This window comes from Lissotriton helveticus, chromosome 10 (genome assembly GCF_964261635.1).
Source record: "Lissotriton helveticus chromosome 10, aLisHel1.1, whole genome shotgun sequence".
Taxonomy (NCBI): domain Eukaryota; kingdom Metazoa; phylum Chordata; class Amphibia; order Caudata; family Salamandridae; genus Lissotriton; species Lissotriton helveticus.
In genome coordinates this window covers 170,814,938-170,835,554 of record NC_136071.1, presented here as the reverse complement: position 1 = coordinate 170,835,554, position 20,617 = coordinate 170,814,938, and the positions used below count along the sequence as shown (strand labels likewise).

The 20,617-nt window shown below is 45.9% G+C and overlaps 1 protein-coding gene across 1 annotated transcript in view; it reads right to left on the bottom strand.

Moving 5' to 3' along the window:
* The window catches only part of AP5Z1 (adaptor related protein complex 5 subunit zeta 1), a 158,093-nt gene that overhangs the window by 67,998 nt on the left and 69,478 nt on the right, over nt 1-20,617 (bottom strand). The window contains exon 14 of the mRNA XM_078665012.1: nt 15,877-15,974. Within this exon, the coding sequence (XP_078521138.1) occupies nt 15,877-15,974 (98 nt within the window). The remainder of the gene's footprint in view (nt 1-15,876; nt 15,975-20,617) is intronic.

Sequence of the window (20,617 nt, the reverse complement as noted above, 5' to 3'; positions counted from 1 at the left end):
ATATACCTTTATTTCAAATCCTTTTTGTTTGACAATTTTACTTTTTTTATTGCGTTTTAGGATATAACAAATGAAACAAACGTAAGAATTCTAACACAATAATATTTCGAGAAAGCAAAGTTAAATGAAATCATTGTAATGGAGGCCGGAGATGGACCAAGTTTTGCATTTAAAGCATTCTAGTTGTTTTTAGAAACTGTGAAAGGACTTTGTTGCACTGTGACACTTTAAAGAGAATGTTTGTATCTATGTTTGTATCTATGGACTCTACGGTTCAGTTGAAGGTGGAATGCTGAAATGCGTTGGCAGTCTGATGCACGTTTTGCACTTGTGGTGAAGATCGCTTAAAATGAAATAAAATAAAGTTGTGGCTCACATCGATTATTGTGCTGCCTCTCCTTTTGACAAAAGCATTCAAAGGAGTTGATGTGAGTCATATACATATGATCCACCAAATCAGTTCCACTTACTGCACCCTGGAGTGCGGCGTTAATCTTTTGGTGGAATATATATAAATTATCCAAAGGTTACAGGGACGTTATAGTTGGGAAAAGTAATTAAAAAAAATTTAAATTCACTGAAAAAAACAAAAGCTTGCAGCGACGTTATAGTTAGGCTCAGATTTCACTCGTACAAAATCAGAGAAATTCAGCCATTATAGTTAGTTAGCTAACTCAGTCAGTCAGTCAAAAATCTTTCAGAGAATCCCACTGGACTGAAAAACAGCAATGCTCTCGCACACAACAAAGTAATGTTCATAAATGGTAATCAATAAATTGAAACACAACAACATCAGCCAAGGATAGATGCAGAATCTCGAAAGTGTATATCAAGGTAGGTTGTATTTGATGCGTCAACAATCAGCCGACACGTGTTTCGTCGTATAGGTGTAGTCCACAACGACTCTTCAGGGCTTGTGGCGTTCCTGCACGTAAGCAGGTTAGATAAGATTGGACTTTGTATAAAGTAAGATCACATTTACATCAAGGGTTGGTAAGTAGAGAGGTATGGCAAGTGTGTATGCCTCCTAAAAGTTGTAGGCACTTCAAGTTGAAAGTGGTACTCGTGGGCTTGATACGTGTGTGTATGAAGCTGTCACCGGGAGGGGATCCACTAAATAATCGTATTCTCATCATTCGGACCACTGTAGCCCACCGTTCGTGCGGTTATTGCGTGTGAGCGAGATCCCTCCTCCGAAATTTCCCGGTCGCCGTTTTCCAAAGAACGGACGTCTTTGGAAAACGGCGACCGGGAAATTTCGGAGGAGGGATCTCGCTCACACGCAATAACCGCACGAACGGTGGGCTACAGTGGTCCGAATGATGAAGAATACGATTATTTAGTGGATCCCCTCCCGGTGACAGCTTCATACACACACGTATCAAGCCCACGAGTACCACTTTCAACTTGAAGTGCCTAAAACTTTTAGGAGGCATACACACTTGCCATACCTCTCTACTTACCAACCCTTGATGTAAATGTGATCTTACTTTATACAAAGTCCAATCTTATCTAACCTGCTTACGTGCAGGAACGCCACAAGCCCTGAAGAGTCGTTGTGGACTACACCTATACGACGAAACACGTGTCGGCTGATTGTTGACGCATCAAATACAACCTACCTTGATATACACTTTCGAGATTCTGCATCTATCCTTGGCTGATATTGTTGTGGTGTTTCAATTTATTGATTACCATTTATGAACATTACTTTGTTGTGTGCGAGAGCATTGCTGTTTTTCAGTCCAGTGGGATTCTCTGAATTTCACCTTTGAGCGGTTAGGGGCTTCTCCGCTCGCTCTTAACGCACCACTATCCAACCAATCATTATAACCTTAAAGACGTACACACGAGGAAGAGCGCTGCAGTCTACTGAGTTTTTTGTAAAACCCTTATTTCTGCATTTAGTCAAAAATCTTTATTTCGATTAATTAAAATCACAAAAAGAAACAGCACATACGTCCTCCTCAATGAATTAAAAATAGTTAAAAAATAAATAAGCAATCGTTTGTTACCGGGCATCTATGTACAATATTTACAATGCTTCAGTTGTGCAAAAAGGCCAGTATCTAAAGGTTTAGCTCATGTTTAAAAATTTAGGGTAACATTTACAAAATAAAATGCATCTATAAATTTCCAGTAGATTTGAAGTGCCCTAAGCCCCCTCTACAAACTATTAGGCTGTTGGAAGCACATAAGTCTTTTGTTATTTACCCTGGCTGCAGCCACCAAAAAGCTTTCAACACTAAAAATAACGCGCACACTGCTCAGCATTTGCAAGTATAGGAGCGCAGGCCTTACTTGGGTAAATCCAGCTTCTCGTAAAATAGGGTTTTACATTTTTTTACGGGCCTTGGAAAAGTGCTCACAAAACATTATAAAATGAAGTGTGTCTTGTGTGGAGAAACTATCGCAGGAGCATGGTGCAGTATCCTCTGGTTTCCCCCATTGCAGGAATATACCCAAAGAAAGATGGATTATATTGAACCTAAATCTTGTCAACAAAAAGCGGTGGAATGGCTTGGTGACAATTTTAAGATAGGGTTCAATAAATGGGGAAGTCTGTATCAGGTAAATACTTCTCGCACCCGGTTTTCTAAGCTCCATCCCCTCCCTTTCCCCCGCCAACAGAATCCGGAAATTGTGTTTAATCCACCCCAAATCCTCTTTCTTAATTCCCTCGGGGGCTGTATATAATTCAGGTCGTCCCAGTCTGGCGCATGCCGCTCTAACATACGCCAGCCATGGGATTCTATCTGCCCTCTCGAGGGTTAGGCAATCTTTTAGGATTCGATGATTAAGGGTGATCTCCTCATTCAGCCACACCTTTGCCCAACAAATCAATGGGGCCGCTTTTAGATGATCTGTAATGTAGCCCAAGCCTAATTCGGAGTGTACAGAAAATGTCGGGGACGACTGGGGTACTGCTAATAGGGATCTAAGAAACCTATTTTCTACCACTTGCAATTTATCCAAGGGTGCATAACCCCATAAGGCCGCACCATAGGAGGCAATCGCACAACACTTGGATTTATAAATTTTGAGCATGCCTCCATGGGCCTAGCACCCAACCTCTTCGAGAAGCTAAGAAGGGCTGTTGTGGATCTTACGACAACATTACACTTCTGCTTCTACTGGGGGCTCCAATTGCCCCTTTCGTCAAAAAGCACTCCCAAATAAGTGAACACTGGGACCCTCGTTACTTCTGCGCCCAAACAGGTAAACGTTTTAACCTTAGTATTCTTCCTACGAGCTCCCGCCACCATCACATGTGATTTATTGCTATTGACTTTAAGGTCAAGGGACTCCATGAAGCTGCCGAAATGATCCAGCAGCCTCTGTAGGCCCATACCTGTGCGAGCAATTAAGACCGCGTCATCCGCGTACAGGAGGACCGGGATCCCCGATCCCCCGATACGCGGAATATCGGCAGTAGCCCCAACCAGGGATTCTTCAAATGCATTAATGTAAATCGTAAAAAGAAGAGGGGCCAGGATACAACCCTGCCTGACCCCTCGTCTGGAGCTAAATTGACCAGTACACCGGCCCTCCTGCGTAACCCTAACTGCGGCGGAGAGGTCCTGGTGAAGATCACTAAGAAAGTTAACCAATGGTGCCTCTATACCAATTTCGCGCAGAATTTGCCATAGTTTAGACCGGTTTACCAAATCGAACGCTGATGATAAGTCCATGAAACCAAGGTATAAAAAGCCGTCCTTTGCTATCGTATATTTGCTAATCAAAAGATGTACGTTTAAACATTGATCCATGGTACTTCTGTGTTCTCTAAAACCATACTGGAGATTGGAGAGCACCCCCCTGCCCGACATCCAATCTCCCAATTTTTGTAGAATGACTCTGCCCAAGATTTTAACGGCAAAGTCTAACAGGGAGATTGGCCTGTAACAGGCGGGGTCCCCTCTATACCCTTTTTTATAAATGGGAACTATAATTGATGAGGACCAAGAAGGTGGGAAGCCTACTGACGATGATGCATTAAAAACGTTAGTGAGTATCTTAGCCCAAAAATGTGGGTACATGATATAAAGGTCCGCGGGTACCCCATCGGGGCCTGGGGCCTTATGTTTGGAGGTATCTCAAATGGCCTTTTCTACCTCGGACAAATCGAATTTAACAGGGACAGTGGACCGGGGGGTAAGGCGCAAACTAAGGGTAATACCCTATGTTCCTTATCGTCATATATAGACCTATAATGTTCGAGCCAACTGGCATCAGGAATTACGCAGTCTGTATCTAAATTCTCGTCTTCAGAGAAGAACGGCTGGTTTATGGTGGACCAAAACTTCTTGCTATCCCTTAAAACATCGATAGATTGGAGCTAGTCCCAAGCCTCCTGTTTTAGTGTTTGTTTATGCGCGCTGTTCGCAAGTTTATATTCCTTACGAAGGGAAGCAACTAGAGCCCTATCCCTCGGGCTCTTCTTCAGGGCCTCTAAGAGAGCCCCATGGGCCCTTGAGCAGGAGTTGTTAAACCATTTATGGGCCTTCCTTGTATGCGGCCTACCAATCACCTGTAAATTCTTGTTAATTACCTTACAGACTTCCACATAGGCTGACATAATGTCTGCGCCTGGGGCCGTACCGTCCAGGCAGATGGCGAGATTAGCCTCAGCGTTAATAGCTAAGTCCTCCAAAAAGGCCTCCGGGACTACAGTGTCCCATTTGATCCGTCTACCTTGATCTTTAGTAGATAGATTCCGCGGAGCCCCCCCTCCTAAATGGGTGGTGTCTAACGTGCCTCCCAGATCGACTTCCAAAAAAATCGGGTTATGGTCACTGAATGTCGACGTCTCCACTCTATACCCCAGGGTCTTGGCCAGAACATAAGGGGATACAAAAATGTAATCAATAACCGTATTTGCTCCCCGTCCTATAAAAGTGGGGACCCTCTCCCTCCCTTCTTCCTTGCCCGGTTCGAAGAGATTCAAATTGGAGAGGAGTTCCTCCAGGGCTTCACCCTGTTTACTGTGCTCGAAGTGGGGAACCCCCCACTCAATGACCCAACATGTTCACCTCCGTAGCAATCCCAGGGACAAGGATGTATGTTAAAATCTCCCAAAACTATCACCTCTGGTACAGAGGTCTGATTAAACTTATAGACTGACACAAAATGATCTAAAAAGCTAAAATGCTCTTTCTGATGTGAGCCTTCCATGGCATTATATAAATTAATTAACAGATATTTCTGATCAGAGACGGTCCATTCAACCATTAAAAAGTTACCAGACTCTGCATTAAGTTTTATAAAAGTGCCAGCAAGGTTTAAAGAGATAAGAAAAAGCAAACCTCCCTTTGGCCTCCCTACGGTTCCTATGGCCGCAGGGATCGAGAAACTATGATAGCCATCCAGAGTAAAACTAGAGGTGGCTTCCCAGGTTTCCTGGAGTGCTAGAATATCAAACCGCCTTATAAACTTCAACCATATGGGTCTGTGCTTTTATTTCTGATGCCTGCCACATTCCAGCTCAGAGGTTTACATGTGGCTGTATGGCTAGCTACCATATGGCTTGTGGCGTCTGCCTCTACCCCTAGCCCTAAGGTACCGGTGAACAGTCAATCGTTCGACTCCATCTGGGACAAAGGAGAAAAAAGATTGAAAAGTCCTACCTCTCCCCTAGCTTGTAAACGTAACGGAGAGACAGGTACTGTAAATGTAGGTGTAGAAACAACCCCGCGTGGCCTCCCCTGTATTGGCCTCGACTGTAGTTTTTCTATGTTCTGATCTACTAACGTTGGCTTATTAATGAGGGGAGGGCGTTCCCAATTAGATGGCGAATAGGGTCTGTGTGGTCTTGCTGGGGGATAACAAAAGCCCAAAGGGAGCGGTCTAACACCCTTATTATCAAGATCTGAAGCATCCCAGAACAATCTTTCTGCGCTGGCCCTGTTGTTGAAATTAACCACCACGCAATCCCCCAGGATGTTTTTTTGACAACGCCCAACCCAGGAGACCCTCCTTGCCATGATAACAGTGCGAGTGATGACATCCCCTCCGGTACTAAACTGTAGGCACCACTGCCTAGCCTGGTTCATGAGGTCATGGGTTGATTCCTTAGGGCCTCCCCTTACTGGTGGTACCCCTGTAAAGACTGCCACCAAGGGGGCTGCCTCCGGCGGCAAATCCAGATTGAGACCATACTGATGGGAATGCCTAAAACCCTCCTGTACTTGAGTACTCCCAATGTTTACTCCGGATTTGAGACTCCCTATCCCCTCTTTCTTAGGTACCTGACCCACAGTGCCTACAGTCACGGCGTAGCTACTAGACCTGCTAGATATACAGGGTGTTTGGTCCATGACCTCAACATCAAACTTAGGGCCAGTATTATCTGAAAACACACACTGAGTAGAACTCCCCTTGACCCCTGTGTGCTGTTTGAGGAACAGGTCAATTTTCTCGCATTTAGATAGTAACCCAGCTACACAGGTATTAAGTGTGTCCACAATATCTTTCGCAATGTTCACAAGCGCGGGTTCCAGGCGTGTGATGAACAGATCCTCTACGAATTTCCCGATTTCAGCCTTATAATGTTGATCAGATGTGGTGGTCTCGACCATGGGTTTTTTCCTCCTACCCCTTGTTTTGGCGGTCTTATGCTTTCTCTGTGATTTATTGGGGGGAGGACCATGTAATATGCCATTCTGATGATCGGATATGTTCAAAAGGGGTGATAGAACAGCTTGCTGTAGATCTGTTTCCTGGTGGGGTTTAGTTATTACAATGTTCGGTACCAAAGGTATTACCCGACTGTGATCTCCACCTAAAGCCGGGTCAGCTTCGACATCACCCTAACCAAGCTCTCTCGGCATTAGCTATTTCTTTGGTCAGAACCCCCACCCCTGATGTTAAATACGAGATTATTGATTCTGACTTTCTGGGGTACTTTGCTTTTTTCCCTTCATCATCCCCGCGGCATACCTGCTTTCTTTTCTCCATTGTAGATGTCAGGGGGTGACCCGGCCCGGCCTCTTCTGGCCCCTGACGGCCACAGACGGCCCACCCTTTGCCCGCGCGGCGGAGGGAGCGTCTGATGTTTAAGCGCCTCCGGGCGCGCTACAGGGCGGAAGTGGGTGGTGCAGCGAGGATGTCTGGGAGCTGTAGTCTCCCCCTGCAGCGGCCGTGCAGAGGTGATGGAAACGGCGGCAGGGGAGACCAACAGCGTGTGGAGCCCAGAAGCAATGCAGCAGGTGAGGTGTAGTCTCCTCGCTGGTACAGCGTCTCTGTGCCCCCGTGTGAACAGAACAGGCCCCCGCTCCACCGAGGGAGCGTCTGATGTTTAAGCGCCTCCGGACTCGCTACAGGGCGGAAGTGGGCGGTGCAGCGAGGATGTCTGGGAGCTATAGTCTCCCCCTGCAGCGGCCGTGCAGCGGTGATGGAAACGGCGGCAGGGGAGACCAACAGCGTGTGGAGCCCAGAAGCAATGCAGCAGGTGAGGTGTAGTCTCCGCGCTAGTACAGCGTCTCTGTGCCCCCGTGTGAACAGAACAGCCCCCCGCTAACTCATAACTCAAGCCCCTGCAATGCACTGCTTATGACTTCACATATTACCTCACTCATGACACAGTCAGTGACATCAGTGATGACATCACAGATGACATCATCCAGTGACTGAGTGTTTTTTTGAAAGTTTAGGAGTGTTAAATATATATATTCCAAGATGTATTGGTCAATTAGTGGGTGTACGAGTGCCTGACTGGATGATTCAGTGGGTGGTTAACTAACTGTATAAGTGAGTGATTAGGTTTCTCAGTGAATGTATGGGTGAGTGACTGGTTGTGTGAATGTCTGTACCTGTCAATCAGTTGGTGTCTAAGTGGCTGTATGGGTGTGTGAGAGGGTGTGTGAGTGTCTATGTGAGATTCTGTAAGTGATTGATTGTCCGAGTACCTCTATGGTTTTTTGAGTGTCTCTGTGGTTAGGTGAAGGAGTGTGTGACTGCGTGACTGCCTGTATGGATGAGTGACTGGATGAGTGACTGGGTGAGTCAGTGGCTGGATAGGTTAGTGAATTTGTGTGTGAGGGGTTATATAGGAGTGAGTGTGTGTATGGCTATGTCATTGAGTGAGTGCATGTGTCAGTGATATAGGTGTGTAACTGGGTATGTGAAAGGAAGTATAGGTCAGTGATGGGGTATGTGAGTGACTGTATGGGTGATTGTGTCAGTGACTGTATAGGTGAGATTGTGTTAGTATCTGTATAAGTGAGTGTGTGTGTGTGTGTGCATGTATGGGTGAGTAAGTGGCTGTGTGATTACATGTATGGGTGAGCAAGTAGGTGTGTGAATGGCTGTATGAGTGGATATGACAGTGGCAGTATTAGTGAGTGGGTGTATGAGTGGTTGTATGGGTAGTAAGTGGATGTGTGTGTTGATCTGTGAATCATGGAAGGGCTGTGTAAAGACTGGTATGGGTGTGTGAGCGGGTTTGAGAATGGTAGTGTGGAAGTTGGAGTGGGTGTATGAAAGGTTATTTGGGGGTGTGAGTGGGTGCATCAGATATTCTATTGAGGTATTCAGTGATGTCACTGACCATGTCATTGAGTGATGTATTATGTAAGGTCATAAGCAGTGCATTGCTGGGGCGCGAGTAATAGTTAGCTAACTAACTATCAAGGCTAAATTTCTCTGGTTTTGTACGAGTGAAATCGGAGCTTAGCTAGAACGTCCCTGTAACCTTTGTTTTTTTCAGTGAATTTCTAGTTTTTTTTTTTAAACTGGTAATCGTGCTTGCAGAGCGGTATAGAAAGGGGGTTGGGCCTCGAACCAGCTCTCAGGAATCCTGCTTTGTAGGACGCACCTGGAGGGTTTCTTAGCCCCCAGGATCCCTCAGAAGGGAAGTCGACTTCATCCCCCAACGATTAGTGCACCACCAGCTGCGTTTGAAGAGTGGTGGAGAAAGGGGGCGTGGCGTACAAAGACCTCTTACCAATCCTGCTGTGTGGGACTTACTGGAGATAACAGGAGTAGTTGGCCCCCAAGAACATCCTTAGGAGCCAACTACCCCTCCTCTTACTAAGTAATTCTAAGAAGGAGGGGTTTTTAGCAGGAACCAGGGATTTACTTAGGCGCACAGCTTATTAACGTAGTTGAGTCCAAATGATACAGTAAATGAATATGGTGCAAACTAGGCAAGGGGATATGCCCTTAAAACCCCTTATTTAGGGTGTAGGAAAACCCATACACAGAAAACATGAAACATTCAGCCTAGGCACACATAAAAAAAGAGTAAACCGATTATGTAGTCACTATACGTAACAGAAAAAACAACAAGTAACTCCAAGATGAAAGGAACAGGTCTTGAGTGGATCAAATTGAATCTTTTAATCCTTTTCAGACGTTAAGGCACGGTAGAACAAGCCAGCCGACACGTGTTTTGTCGCACATTGGAGAATCGCTCCGCGACTTCTTCAGGGCTGTGGCATTGACTATTAATCTGTGAGAGCACTCAACCGGTGATAATTCCAACCCGGCCGAGCTACTAGGTGAACGGATGAAGTGAAAAGGGATATGCAGTGTTCAAAACCGAGAGTAAATCCACTGCTGGTAATCAACAAAGTATTCAACAAAAACACGGTCTTTAGTTCAATGTGTCGCTACACATTCGGGTCATGTAAGAGTCCTCTGAGAGGCTGTGTAGTAATTTAACGTGATCAATCTCATAAGTTTCTGTGTGCGCAGACCCTTCGACTCCTCACTCGGTACCGGGTAATGCTTGCAGAGTGGTATAGAAAGGAGGCTGGGCCTCGAACCAACTCTCAGGAATCCTGCTTTGTAGGACGCACCTGGAAGGTTTCTTAGCCCCCAGGATCCCTCAGGAGTGAAGTCGACTTCATCCCCCAACGATTAGTGCACCACCAGCTGCGTTTGAAGAGTGGTGGAGAAAGGGGGCGTGGCGTACAAAGACCTCTTACCAATCCTGCTGTGTGGGACTTACTGGAGATAACAGGAGTAGTTGGCCCCAACTACCCCATCTCTTACCTCCACTAAGTCCCACACAACAAGATTCCTGAAACCTCGTAGGAGGCCACACCCCCTTTGTCAACCACTCTGCAAACGTGCCTATTGGTGCACTACTAGTAGGGAGATGAAGTCCCCTTGGCTATTGAGGGTCCTTTGGGCCACCTACCTCTTTTGTTACCTCCAGCAAGTCCCACACTGTTGGTTTGCTGGGAGATTTTCTGTGGCCACGCCCCCTTTCTCCACCACTCTGCAAACGCACCTTCTGGTGACCTGCTGCTTGGGGGAGGAAGTCCCCTTTAGTCCTGAGGCTCTCAGGAGGCAAGGAGATCTCACCTCCCCACCAGCGTGTGCCCAGAGGCACGTTTGCAGAGTGGTTGAGAAAGGTGTCATGGACTCCGACCACCTCTCAGCATTCCCACTGTGTGGGGATTACTGAAGGGCTTATTGGCCCCTAAGGACCCTCAGCATCCAAGGGGAGTTCATCCCCCAACCAGTAGGGCACCAGGAGGCACGTTTGCAGAGTCGCGGAGAAAGGGGGTGGGGCCTCCGGCGAGACGCTGGCTTTATTTTATTTTTAATTTAGGAAGGGGGAGCACGTGCCTCCCGCGCAGTTTTTGGCCCTGGGGCCCTTATCTCTCGGGCCTGACCTTTTATAAAAAAAATATTTTGCATAATTCACAGGGAGGGGAGCAGAGCATACACCTCCCGGGGCATTTTTTCAGCCCCGGGAACACCACACCCGAAGGCCTGCCCCTTTTTCTTTTTAAACATGGATGGGGTGGCTGATTTTGGCCCCGGGAACCCCATCCCCTGGTCCCAGCCAGGGCACCCACATTTAAAATGTTGGGGACTGCAGGATGAGCCATAAGGCCCTCGCAGTCCCTGCCAGCTCCCCACCTCCTCCGGGAGCCGGCATTGCTTTGAGACCCGGGGAATTGCTGAACATACAGCTCCCTGGATCCCAAAGCAATGTCCGTTTCCCTGTTTGCTTAATAGTGGGCCGGGAAGCAGACCCTTGCTCTGCTTTCAACAAGCGAAAGCATTTTCTGCTCTCACTCGCTGAAAGCAGAGCACTTGTTTGCTATGGTTTGGTGGGAGAGGTACTTCCGCCAAGCAATAGTAAACTGCAATGTCCCAGGGGTGGGCACACCGGGACATTGCTGGAGCAAGCCCTGGGGGGTGGCGGTCCTCAGGGATATGAAGGGCTCCAGGAGGATGGCAGCGTAGCTCCCCTCCTTTCTTTGTTTAAGTCCAGGGGAGGTGGTGGTCCCCGGGACAGCAGGGGGGCCAGAGACCCCCCACATTAATATTCTATGTACCCACAGGAAGTGGTGGTCCCCGGGCTGTGTGGGGGCTAGTGGGCCCTCTGCATCACTGTAAAATATTCAATTTGCCCTGGGAGGTGGCGGTCCCTTGGGCGTGGGCGTTGCTGCTAGGGCTTCCCCATATAAATATTCAAGAATGCGCTGGGTAGGTGGCAGTCCCCGGGGCTTTAGAGATTCATGTGCCCTCTCCTACATATTCAAACTTGCCCCTGGGACCTGGCCTGCCCAGGGGCCTAAATTGAATGAAATGTGGGAGACCGCGCTTTGTTTTTTTTTTTGTTGATTTTCGGCTGGAGTTGTGAAATGCTTTTTTGGCCATGGGAAGTCCCTGTGGGACCCTCCCACCCCCCCTCCCCGAGGCCTAGGGTGTTGGGGTGTTTCTACCCTGCACCCTTTTCTTTTTACGTTTAGTCTTCTGATTTGATTCAACCGAGTCACAAGATGGCTACCAACACCTCCTGGTTTGTAGTGTTGGCAGCCAATAAGAACTCAGGCACGAGAACAGGAGGAGTTGTGGATTCACCGTGGCCTTAGTTGTATATTGTAATTTTTACATTTCCCAGCAACTACTGAACGGATTTACACCATTTAACAAAGAGTGCTTTCTGGACCAAGTGCTACTTTTTGGTGTAATTCTTTTCAGTAGTTCGGACTGGAGCAGTGTCTAAATTTTCCTAATTAAGATGGAGAAAAAGCGTTTTGGGACTTCCCCTTTTTTCTCGGCCCCCGCTTGACGGATCACCCCCGAATTTTCAAGACAGCAGCTGAAGTGACTAGTGAATCAGTTTTGAAAATTTCGGGAGTGTTCGTCAAATGACACCAAAGTTATTGGCAAATGAAAAACCTTCTTCCTATGGCAATTACATCATAACAATAACTACCTTGGGGCAAACGCCGGTAGATAATATCTTTCTATCTCGCTATCACCCGGAACTAAATCTGATCGCAGAGCAAAAGTTGGAAACTGCTGTATTATAAATCGGACGGGGACTGGCGGTGGTGTGTGCTAAGGGGGATGGGATAGCGGGGAGCCTGCTACAATAGTGGCCATGCCTTATGTGTTGTTTGAGAGAGAAAGTGCACTCCTGCTGCATGTGCAACAGTGCATGTGTGTGTCTGAACGGTACCAGCACTGCTACAGTGCTGTGAGGCAGGGAGCTTACACCAATGCAGCCTGCAATGTATTTTACCTGTGTGTATTAGTGGATATTGATAAAGCCGCTTCACTATTCAAAAGTCAAAACAATTGGCATTGCCAATTCTTGCATTTACCCTTGGTAGCATGCGTCTTTCACATGTCTTACACCATTCTGCCACCTTGTGGTGTAATCTGGAACAACATGCTCTGTTATTGGCGAGCGTGTTTGTTACCACACATGCCTTCAAGTGACACTGGGTGTGATGCATGAGACTCTATAAAAGACACCAAACTAGTGTTCCTGCAGTTTCAGAGGTTTACGTGTTGTCGAGACGTCAGAGCAGGGAGCCTAGAAAGATGGTTTAAAAAAGGGTTGTCAAAGTAGTTGTCCCACCGGGGGTTTAGTATGCCCGGGCATCTGAATCCAGAGTATAACGAGAGATTAAACCAAGTACAGATCTCCTGTTTGATATATGTAAATGATATGCAAATGATAGACAATTTCACATAGCTAGCTTTGTTTATCTTGTATGTAAAATTGTCCATCTTATTTTTGAATGCACTCTAAGACTTCTAGCCATGAGTTAATGCGCCGGATGGCAGCACATAACAATCTACTGAAAATCCCTGCTTTCATCCAGCTTTGCCAGGTACAGTTGGCACAAATGCAACAATAAGCTGCTATAATGCCCCCAAAACACCTGGTGCAACCAGCCAGTACAGGATTTTATTCCGGCATCAAGAGTCTACGCTGGTGACGTGGGAGGCGGAAGTAATAATGGCAGTGACACAGACAGGCTGAGGATTCCAAAGTCTGAAAAAACACTGGGCAGAAATGTATGATGACGTTCAAGTACAATGTTAACCGTATGGATATCAGCAGACAGCCCAGGTAGAGGAAATAACTAAACAACATTTACCTTATAAAAAAATATTTGATGTTCCATTTACACCCATGTCTAAATTCAAAGGAGAATCTAATCATGGGTAAAATAATTCAAGTTCCAATGACAAAGACATGAAGAAGCTATTCAACTCACAAGAAAGATAATTGTTTAAAAAAAAAAAAAAACACATACACAAGAGAAACCTGACCAATGGTTCCGAAAAACATGCATGATTCACAAGTGCAATAAGCATACGGGGTCTGCTTTTTCTTCTATAATACATATTTTGTGGAAACACATTTCGTGCATGGGCAATGTCAAATGCACATTCCTCAATTGTCATTGGTGCGTTACCCCATGGCCTTTGCCCTTGCACCAGATTAGTATTACTGGCGCGTGGGCACTAGCAAACGCTCTCTCTGGCTTAGAAGAAAGAGCAGTATTTAGAATAACACTGGGCAGAGTTCGTGGAGTTGAGCTACACGAAGTGCGAAAAAACTATGTGGAGCTCCGCAAGCGGCAGAGTTCAATAGAAAAATGCAATTTGCGGTGATTGCACAGAGCGGATGCTTGATCGCACTGAGCAATCATTGCGAACGACAACTTGCACAGTGGAAGCGGTCTCTTCTTTCTCTTTTCTGCAGCTCGAGTAGATTTTTACTCGAGCGGCAGCTTTCTATACGCGAACAAGCATTTTCTCATTGTGAGCGGTTGCGAGCATAAGCGACCACTCGCACTGAGAAACCTGCCTGCCCGAGTTGAGAACTCTCGCCGGGATGTTTATTTTCCACGCTCGTGCTCGCCAACTTGATGTTGACGATAGCGAACGAGGAAAAATCTCGCCGGGAGGTTGAGGGGAAAAAACTCCGCTCCACGAAGCAGAGTTTTTCGGAACTCCGTGAGCTCTGCGTAACGCGGAGTGCGGGAAACTCCGCGAGCAAAGCTGAGTTCCCCGCATAGGCTTAATTTAGAAGCAGCAGCTCCATCTCGGACTGACGCATGTGAGCTCCCAGCAGGAGAAGCTGCAGTGGGAATAGCCTTTCTTTGAGCTGCCTCTACCCCCTGGAAAACTGTCCATGAGGAAATGAGGACAGAATGTGCACTTCAACTCTTCTGCCGACGCCTAAAGACTCCTCTGGTCGGACGGTCCCTCACCAGCTGACTCAACTGTAAAGAAGTGCTGGGGGCTTTAGGGGCACTCTTGTCTACATAGAACATGGTTACTTGTGTACTTACATTCTCTCTCCTAATTTACGTCGAAATTGTAATCCAGTCCCAACCATACTCCAATGCCAGAGTTCCCTTTTCTCCTTTACCTCCCCCTTCTACCTTTCCTCTCTCTCTCTGTTTCTTCTCCTCCCTCCAATCTTCCACCCTTCCTATGCATTTCACCTCTTTCCCCTCCTCAATAAGCTCTCCCTTCCTCTTCCCCCATTGTTCTATCTCATCTCTCCTCTCCAACTTCTCGGTCCCCTTCTCCCTTCCAATTTACCAGATAACATCATCTACATTGTTTTCCCTTCCCTCACCCCCCTTTTTCCTTCCCCTTGTACCATCCTTTTGTTATATTTCACTAATAATTCCCAACAGCATACGTGTATTTCTTCCTGCATTTTTCTATTATCATATTTTAAGTTGTTGTTCTACTGCATCGTTTCCCTTAACTTTTTCCTAATGCGGTTAAGAATTTTGAATAAACCCAAACTTAAAATAAAAATGAAGAATAACAAGTTACTTACCTACAGTAATGCCTTTTCTGGTACAGACTTACTAGCCACAATTTCCTCACTGACCCGCCATCTTCCTGTTCTGTGGAATGGATTCATCCAGTCCATACTAATAAGATTTCAATTTGGAGCTCTGCATACTAGTACAATCTGATTTTTAAAGGCTCCGCGTCCGATGACACAGACAAAGAACAGAATGGCCCTCAGCATGCAGATGTGGCGCAGATCTAGTCGCCACATCTGGGTTATGTTATGTTATAAGCTGTTTTGTAATGCGCTCAATTACTACCGGAGTATCCTGGCGCGGTATACCGCTGGGGAACCCGTCCTGGCTTTCCCTGTGGGATGGTCCCTACTGGGAGCCCCCAAGGTGAAGCCAGGCATCCCCGGTGTTGATGGGGCTGTTGTGGAGATTAGGCAAGCTAATGCCCAGAGTTGCCGAGTGGGACCCCTGGTTAGAGTAGGCACCGAGGCGAGAATTATCGAGTCCGCTGACCCTGGTCCACGACCCTGCCGCGTCGGGAATTGAACCCTGGTCCCGTCCCGGGCCGACTCCTGCTTCCGGGTCTGCCGCCTCTAACCAGTGAGCCACACCAGTCCTGGGTCAGGACAGAAATGACGCAGCAACTTATTCATATATCTGTCGGACCTGGTAAAGAGCTGATGGGACGAATGTAAATATAAGTGAATGTTTCAATGCTCAGGCTTGTCACTTTGCTTTGTTCTAGAAACTAGGTCATCCATAACAAACAGACAGAAGAAGTGCTAAACAAGCGACAATACTGAAATGTATAGGTTATTCAAAGCTGTGATGGACTTACCTATGCACATCCGTTTTGAACTTGGGGACATCATACAACATGGCACTCCGCTTCAAAAGCACCAAGGAAAGCTGGTTTATTAAAGGGCCATCAGCAAACTGAAACAACAAGGTACATTAATTGTCATCGTCCATGAATTCAAGCTTCAGACTCTTCATCATGCATTGCTAACTCTGACCACTGAAACTATGGGAGTCAACAACTTAAAACAAAAGAAAATGTCATCATCATCAAGAAAGCTTTATTTCGGTAAAAATACCATAAAAAGTATACTAAAAACATAAAAACAGTACACATAGATGACATTATAAATTGGTTAATACAAAAATAATTTCTAGAGCATTTTCCAAGTGGGCACAGTTGGGCATATATTATACATGTGAAAACCCGAATAATGAGAATAAACGAATTATTAAAAAAAGTACAGTAAAAAGCCTTTGGCTGACATTCCAGTTATATGCCACGGGGGCGTTGCACAAGAATATATGTATATACCCTTATACTCATTCAGCAAAGTTTCTGCGCTTGTGCCACATAGCTGCCAGAAATTGTGAAACGGCAAATACAATAAATTCAGTTGTGTCAGACTTTAACACTCTACAAAATGTGCTTTTATTCTCTGCCCTCGAAATGATGGAGTCTCGACTAGGCCTACTTGCACTACAGACTGTGTTCTATGGTAGTTCAAACATACACAATGTCTGAATAGTCACATTGAGACATGTCCTCAAATCTTTTGTATGGTTGTTGATGCACAAGAGAAATTATGACAGGAGAATTTGGTAGAAGAAGAATCTTCGAGTCGGAAAGGTCATTATTTTCATATAGCTCGTGTGAGAATATCATTTAATGTTTGCAATGTAGCTATGGTGTACAAAGTGAATGTATGTGTTAGTCACACTGCCTTGTTCTTTATTAGTTTAAAATATGTTTAAAAATATGTTTTTAAAAAAGTAAACAAAAACAGATGGATGTGAAACAAAGAGAAATTTAAAATGGAGAGGACTTGCGGAAACACTGTACGCTCTAAAACCCAACCTAAACACGTTTGCTCTCGAATATTTAATACAGTAAACATCTTGAGCAGCTCATACACCAACAATCCTAGTTTTATTTCTATTTACTCTGTGTTTTTTAATAATGTGCTGTACAAGTATTCTAGTTTCGAGCAACAGGGGCTGCCCAATAACCACCTGCTGAAAACTACCCAACTACTGCAATTCGCCCATTACAGGGATTCCATACAAGCTGTGCCCCCATCACGCACTGTTTAGAACCTCACTCATTTTGTGTTAAATTACATAATTAATGATGTCATAGATAACCTCTCAAATGATATCATTGATGATGCACAGCATGGGTCAGCCGTGCACAGCAGAGGTTGCCATCAGGGCCTAGCTGTGTCTAGCCTTGTTCCTACCACCTACAATGCAGTGAACCCCCTGTGCACTACAACTGCAATACCATATGGGGGTCTGAGCTGTGTTCCGTGGGAGGACTGCGATACCGGGTGTGCTCATCCTGTCCTCTTATAGACCCTTTAAAGTCTCCGAGTCCTGTAACTGTGGCCTCAACATTTTCTCTAATGTTGCAGCCAGTAAGTCTGATTGGTTCGGTACAGAGGGAACAAAATGGTAGACTGGAGAAAATGCTCCCTGAACCAATCAACCCTGAGCTTTATTTGTATTTTGGTACCACAGGAGTGTGTGGTACGCCACCACTGATACATGCGTGTAAAATATGAACTGAGTGCAATATGTAATTAAGAAAAAAGTATGTAAAATAAACCAAAAACATTGTACATGTACATATTTATCTGTTGACTTCCCTGAATATCTATATTTGCATCAAGTTTTAGCTTTCTCTGTAGCTTTTCTCAGTATAAAGAGTGTCCTGTTCCTGTGTGTTGTGGCAAGTTATTTGTAAATCACTTAGTGGGATAGTGTGTAAAATATGCTATTCATACATTTTCGATTTTGCAGTTCATATCTGTGTACTCTGTGTATGATTATGTGAATTAAGGTGTTGGAGCATTTGGAGTAAAGTTATTTAAATGTTCTTAATCTGACCCTTTATATTTAGAAAATAAACAAAACAGGTGAAATGTTTAGGATACTTGAACACACATGTAACACAATGGTTCTTTGTGGGACAACTGAACCAAGGCAAAAGTATCCAGCAATCATTTTAACAAATCATAAGCAATTGAAAAGATCAGGAACACTTGCAAATGTAATCCAATATTATATTGTTATACAGAGAAGGAAACTGTTCAGGTGATCACACAGTGAGAGGCAGAAAAACTGTGCAACAGTATGTAATATTTAATAGGCAATGGAATAATGAAAAATTCAAATGTTTGGCATTTAAACCCATGTTGATTATAGTGTCTTTATCAGGGCAAAAACATATTTATATGATGCAAGAGCAAAAGGCTGTTCACAAGAGAAGAAATCAAGAGAACAGTCCAATATATCTATGAAAAAGAATCTGCCTTGGCAGGGCAAATAAATTGCATTGAATTGAAGGAATCAAGGAGTTATTTTGGTGGCAGCGCAAATGGACATATCGGCTGCATCACCTTTGTTGCACTGCAAATCACAGGATGGTGTGCCTCTGGGGTCAATCACTTGCAACATTACTGCAAATGACATCAAACCCATTCCCAAAGGTACTGATAAATCTGAACGCCACAAACCATGCTACAGAAAGGAACAGCTAAAAATCAGGGACTGCAGAGCTGCTTTTCAAATATATATAAAATCTGGGTAGGCGAGGAGAGCACAAAGGAAGAAGGAAGTTGGGGAAAGGGCCACACTTTCAAGACTACGAAGACCATGAATGTGAGATTTAGGATCAGATATACAAAGTTGCAAACGGCCTGATTCGCAGAATAGGGCAGTTTGCCAATGCAGAAAGGAATTTTTGATTGTACAAAACCCCAATTGCGAGCCGGGAACCTATTATGGAATCGTAATTTGAGTTTGCGATTAGGTATTAGCCTTAATCCGACTAAAACCATCTTCAAAACTATAAAAGACCTGATGGCAAAGAGAGTTTCCCCGCAGTTGGATAGTTCCACCTCCCACTGCGAAGTCCTGGCCACTTTCTTTCTGGACAAAGTTAAGAAAATCTACCAGGCGTTTCCGAGTCCACTGCCATCTGTGATTCCCTGGAGTGGTTCTAGTAACTGCCCGTCGCTGCATTCCCTTCCAACTCTTTCTAACGAGGAGTTTGTGAAATGGGCCTTGCGAGTCAAGTCTGGCTCGCCGGCAGATCCGGTAAGATCGGCCCTTTTCAGGGATGCTGCCTTTCAGGGGCGCACAATAGTGTGTTCTTTGATTAACCTCTCCCTGACTTCTGGCCTTGTTCCTGCCAAGTGGAAGCAAGCGGTGGTTTCCCCGATCCTGAAAAAACCATCTTTGGATCCATTGAAACCAGAAAACTACCGCCCGATATCTTTGCTCCCTTGGCCGGCCAAGGTCATGGAGGCCCATGTAAATCTGGCCCTCACAGAGCATATGACCCAAGTTAATGTTCTGGATCCCGTGCAGAATGGGTTTCGTGCTGGTCACAGCACCGAGACGGCCCTTCTGGCAATGGTTGAGCATTTGCGGAGTGTATTGGATGCAGGTCAAACGGCAGCGCTTATTTTATTAGACCTGAGCGCTGCCTTTGACACTGTTTCCCATCGCATCCTTTTACACCGCCTGCAGGACATTGGCCTCTGTGGTTCAGCTCTGCAGTGGTTCCGCTCCTTCCTCAGTGATCGCTCCTTCTGCGTTGCCACCCCTCCCTTCCAGTCCAAATACCATCCATTGGACCTAGGGGTGCCTCAGGGCTCCTCGCTGAGTCCCACGCTTTTTAACCTGTACGTGCAGCCGCTGGCTGAAGTCGCCAGGCAATGGGGCCTAACCATGGTTTCCTATGCCGACGACACTCAGCTGGCGGTTACGATCAGCGGGGATGCCAAGAAGGATGCCCCCAGGTTCCGGAGTGGACTTAGAGAGGTGGCCAGCTGGATGAATAACAACTGTCTCCAGCTGAACGCATCAAAAACGGAGGTGATGATCGTTGGAAGGGATGCGGTCCTCTGGGGAGAAGGATGGTGGCCTCCCGAGCTGGGAACAGCCCCAGCCCCTGTCCTGGAACTCAGGAATCTGGGAGTATGGCTTGACCACACGTTAAGCTTTGTGACTCACACGAAGAGAGTGGCGGCCTGCTGTTTTGGAGTATTACGCGGGCTAAGACCCCTGCTTAAATTTTTTGATGCTCCTACAAGACAGCTGGTCATTCAAGCGATGATTATCTCTCGCCTGGACTATGCTAGTTCACTCCTTTTAGGAGCGAACCAAGCTGAGATACTCCGTTTACAGCGAGTCCAGAATGCTGCGGCTAGGGCGGTGGTCGGCCTGCCCCGGACCTGCCCTACCTCCAATACTCTGCGGTCCCTTCACTGGCTCCCGATGAATAAGCGAATTCAATTTAAAGCCCTCACCCTGGTTTTTAAAATTCTTCGAGAGTCGGCACCTGTGTTGCTTAATAAATTGATCTCTCCCTATGTGCCAACTCGCGCACTTCGATCCCTGGGACAATCCTTGGTGGTTGTTCCCCGGTTCAGACTCAGTCGGATGGGGGGACGCTCTTTTCGAGTGAAAGCTGCAACCCTCTGGAATGCGCTCCCTTTGGAAATCCGTCTCTTGGATGACTTAATATCCTTCCGTAGGGCCTTGAAAACCTT